The sequence below is a fragment of the Pezoporus wallicus genome, unplaced genomic scaffold, assembly GCF_028554395.1.
Source record: "Pezoporus wallicus isolate ANWC-B61680 ecotype Strahan unplaced genomic scaffold, APGP_CSIRO_Pwel_v1 contig_12617, whole genome shotgun sequence".
Lineage (NCBI taxonomy): Eukaryota > Metazoa > Chordata > Aves > Psittaciformes > Psittacidae > Pezoporus > Pezoporus wallicus.
In genome coordinates, this window is record NW_026637631.1 from 1 (window position 1) to 4,525 (window position 4,525).

At 63.0% G+C, this 4,525-nt stretch overlaps 1 protein-coding gene across 1 annotated transcript; it reads left to right on the top strand.

Moving 5' to 3' along the window:
- Positions 1–1,821: 1,821 nt before the first annotated feature.
- Positions 1,822–3,152, top strand: LOC130597841 (IQ motif and SEC7 domain-containing protein 2-like). Its single transcript, XM_057406731.1, has 2 exons — positions 1,822–2,266; positions 3,089–3,152. Exons 1-2 carry the CDS (start codon positions 1,824–1,826, stop codon positions 3,144–3,146), a joined length of 501 nt encoding a protein of 166 aa, XP_057262714.1. The 5' UTR covers positions 1,822–1,823; the 3' UTR covers positions 3,147–3,152.
- Positions 3,153–4,525: the final 1,373 nt, after the last annotated feature.

The following is a 4,525-nucleotide window of genomic DNA, read 5'->3' on the forward strand; positions in this document are numbered from 1 at the left end:
CTTATTTGGGGGTCAGGGAGGGAGGGATGGGGGGGGACACCCCCAATATGGGGGGCATAGAGGGGGTGGGGGTCATGGAGGGGGGTCAATGGGTGGGGCCCCCCCTCAATTTGGGGGTAGAGAGGAGTCATAGAGAGGGGGAATGGGGGAGACCCCCTTATTTGAGGGTCATAGAGGGGGTGATGGGGGAGTTACAGGGGGGGACCCCCAGTTGGGGTGATGGGGGGCTCATAGGGGGTAGTTATAGGGGAGAAAACCACTCAATTTGGGGGTATGGGAGGTCATAGAGGGGGGTTATGGGAGAGACCCCCCAATTTGGGGGTCATAGATGGGTGTTATGGGGGACCCCCTCTATTTGGGGGTCATAGAGGGGGGTTATGGGGGGCAACCCCCAGTTAGGGTGATGGGGGGTCATAGGGGGAGTTGTGGGGGGGACCCCCCCCATTTGCGGGTCATGGAGGGGGGTCTTGCAGTTTTGGGGTATGGGGGAGTCATTGAGGGGTGTTATGGGGGGAGCCCCCTGTTTTGGGGTGTTGGGGGGTGATGGGGGTGCCATAGGGGGACTCATGAAGCAGGCGCCCCCGTTTGGGGGTGTAGAGGGCATGGGGAGGGGGTTATGGGGGTGTTTTGGGGGGCTGATGGAGTGGGTACCCAGTTTTGGGGTGCAGGGACCGTGGAGGGGGTTATAGACCCATATGGACCTATATGGACGCGTATGGACCTATATGGACCCGTATGGACCCATATGGACCTATATGGTCTTATATGGACCAGGGATCCCCAAAGTGGGGGGTAATAGAGCCTGGGGGAGCTGGGAATGAGGGGAATATGGGCACTGTGTGGTCCTAGGGCACATATAGACCAGGTCTGGGGTCCTAGGGCCCATATAGACCAGGTCAGGGGTCCTAGGGCCCATATAGACCAGGTCAGGGGTCCTAGGGCCCATATAGACCAGGTCAGGGGTCCTAAGGCCCATATAGACCAGGTCTGGGGTCCTAGGGCCCATATAGACCTGGTCAGGGGGTCCTAGGGCCCATATGGTCCAGGAGAGGTGGTTTAGGACCAAATGGGCCAGGTCAGAGGGGCCCCAGGCCCATATAGCCCTGTATACCCCATAGAGCCCCATATAGCCCTATATAGCCCTATATCCGCCCCCACCTCCCCAGGGCCACGCAGATCCCGATGGTCAATACCAGAACCACTTGGAGGCAGAGGGGCAATTCCCACCCGATCCCGACCTGCCCTATGGGCCCCATCCGGAGCGCGACCTGCCCTACCAGGGCCACATGGACCACGACAGGCAATACCCGTCCCCCTTGGATCGCGACGGGCAGTACCCGTCCCCCTTGGATCGCGACGGGCAGTACCCGGAGCCCTTGGATCGCGACGGGCAGTACAGCGGGCGTGCGGAGCGGGACCGAGCCTATGGGGCCCGTCTGGATCGCGACGGGCAATACGAGGCGCTGGCGGAGCGGGATGGGCCGTATCCCAACCGGGATCACGATAGGGCCTATCTGAGCCGTAAGGATCGCGATAGAGCCTATCAGGGCCGTCCGGAGCGGGATGCGCCGTATGCGGGGCGCATGGACCAGGATGCGCCGTATGCGGGGCGCATGGACCAGGATGCGCCGTATGCGGGGCGCATGGACCAGGACGCGCCGTATCCGGGGCGTATGGACCAGGATGCGCCGTATCCGGGGCATATGGACCAAGATGCGCCGTATCCAGGGCGTATGGAGCGGGATGCTCAGTACCCGGGCCGCATGGACCAGGATGCGCCGTATCCGGGCCGTATGGAGCGGGACGCGCCGTACGCGGGGCGCATGGACCAGGATGGGCAGTACCACAGCTGCTTGGAGCGGGATCTCCAGTACCAGCCCCACTTGGACCTGAGCCGCCTGGAGCGCGAGGGGCAGTATCCGAGCCGCATGGAGCGCGAGGGGCAATATTCCGCCCGGATCGACCCCGACGGGCAATACTCGAGCCGCATGGAGCGGGATGGGCAGTACCAGAGCCACGTGGAGCGGGAGCTGCAGTACCGAGGCCGGGACGGGCATTACCCGCCCTGTCTGGACCGGGAAGGGCCCTATCCTGCGCCGTGCCCCCGGGATCGCTGCGGCGCTTCCCATCATCACCATCACCATCACCACGGCCGCGACTGGGACCGGGATTGGCCGCGGGTGCCCTTGAGCCGCAGCTCCAGCCCCGGGGGGGGCGGGCACAGCACCAGCGCCAGCACCAGCCCGGCCACCACCCTGCAGCGCAAGTAAGGACCCCCCCCCCCCCCAACCATGGACCCCCAATGGAGCATCCCGGCCTCCCCCCCATGGGCCCCCAATGGAGCATCCCGCCCCCCCCTCCATGGACCCCCAATGGAGCATCCCGGCCTCCCCCCCATGGGCCCCCAATGGAGCATCCCGCCCCCCCCCCCCCAATCATGGACCCCCAATGGAGCATCCCAGCCACCCCCCTCCATGGACCCCCAATGCAGCATCCCAGCCACCCCCCCTCCATGGACCCCCAATGGAGCATCCCGCCCCACCCACCATGGGCCCCCAATGGAGCATCCCGCCCCACCCCCCAATCATGGACCCTCAATGGAGCATCCTGCCCCCCTCCCTCCATGGACCCCCAATGGAGCATCCTGCCCCCCCCCCCACCCTGGACCCCCAATGGAGCATCCTGCCCCCCTCCCTCCATGGACCCCCAATGGAGCATCCCAGCCACCCTCCCTCCATGGACCCCCAATGGAGCATCCCGCCCCACCCCCCAATCATGGACCCTCAATGGAGCATCCCGCCCCCCCTCCCCCATGGGCTGAGCGCAGGCAGAGCTCATTGCACCCTATGGGGGGGATGCACCATGTGCGGGGGGGGGTCACACGGGGACACGCACGTCACCACCCCCACACCCCCTCCCTCCCCCCCATGGTGGCACCGTCTGCCCGGCCTGGCCGGGTGCCTGGGGATGGGACAAGGGGGGGGATGGGGATGGGGGAGGGATGGAGGGGGATGGGCGGGGTTATGGGGGGGGTGGGGACACTTTGGGCTGTCCCTGACCCTGCCCCCCCCCCCCCTCCTCCCCCCAGGTCGGACCGGGACAGCTCGAGGACAGTGAGGTCAGTGCTGCCCCCCCATGACCTTTGACCTCCCCTTAACCCCCCCTTGACCTCCTTCCTTCAACCTCCCCCCCCCTCCCCGGCTGCCTGGGTCCACACACTGGGGGTGTCATCGCGTGCGTCACGATTGGGCGGCTCTGTCCCGATCCTGTCGCGACAGAGCCCGTGGCGGTGATGCTGGGGCGTTGCTATGGGGCTGAGCTATCGCGATAGGACCCCGGCGCGTCCCGATGGATCGCTGTCGTGACAGGACCCATCGCAACCCGGTTGATCTGTCGCGATCAGGCCAGTGTATTGCATTGCGGTGTGTCGCGATAGGGCTGACGTCACAACAGGGCTTTGCGACACGTTGGGGGGGGGGGGGGGCTGGCACATCACGACAGGCCCCGTCCTGTCGCGCCGGGGCCCCGCTGTGTCGCGACAGGGCCGCGCGTTGCCGGGGCGGCCGTTGCCAGGCGACGGCGCGGGCGGGTGACAGCGCTGACAGCGCCGGGGAGGCGTCGCCATGGCAACGGCGACCAACCCCCGGCGCCGTGCGAGCGAGTGACCGCCCCCCCCCCGGGGGAACCGGGGTCCGCGTGTGTCACGTGGGGGGTGCACGAGGGCGTCACGTGGTGCCGGGTGTGCGATGTCCTGCGCCGTGCGGCGCCGTGGGTGGGTGCATGACATACATGTGGGTGCATCACATACATACATGTGGGTGCATCACATACATACATGTGGGTGCATCACATACATGTGGGTGCATGACATGTGGGTGCATCACATACATACATGTGGGTGCATCACATACATGTGGGTGCATCACATACATACATGTGGGTGCATCACATACATGTGGGTGCATCACATACATACATGTGTGTGCATCACATACATACATGTGGGTGCATCACATACATACATGTGTGTGCATCACATACATACATGTGGGTGCATCACATACATGTGGGTGCATCACATACATACATGTGGGTGCATCACATACATACATGTGGGTGCATCACATACATACATGTGGGTGCATCACATACATGTGGGTGCATCACATACATACATGTGGGTGCATCACATACATACATGTGGGTGCATCACATACATACATGTGGGTGCATCACATACATACATGTGGGTGCATCACATACATACATGTGGGTGCATCACATACATACATGTGGGTGCATCACATACATGTGGGTGCATCACATACATACATGTGGGTGCATCACATACATACATGTGGGTGCATCACATACATACATGTGGGTGCATCACATACATACATGTGGGTGCATCACATACATACATGTGGGTGCATCACATACATGTGGGTGCATCACATACATACATGTGGGTGCATCCCATACATGTGGGTGCATCACATACATACATGTGGGCGCATCACAT

What these genes read in the sequence shown, in the direction of transcription:
- LOC130597841 (XM_057406731.1), top strand. Translation starts at nt 1,824, where the DNA reads ATGGACCAGGATGGGCAGTACCACAGCTGCTTGGAGCGGGATCTCCAG. An exon ending in GCCACCACCCTGCAGCGCAA is followed by an intron (nt 2,267 to 3,088) that starts GTAAGGACCCCC and finishes TCCTCCCCCCAG; the next exon opens with GTCGGACCGGGACAGCTCGA.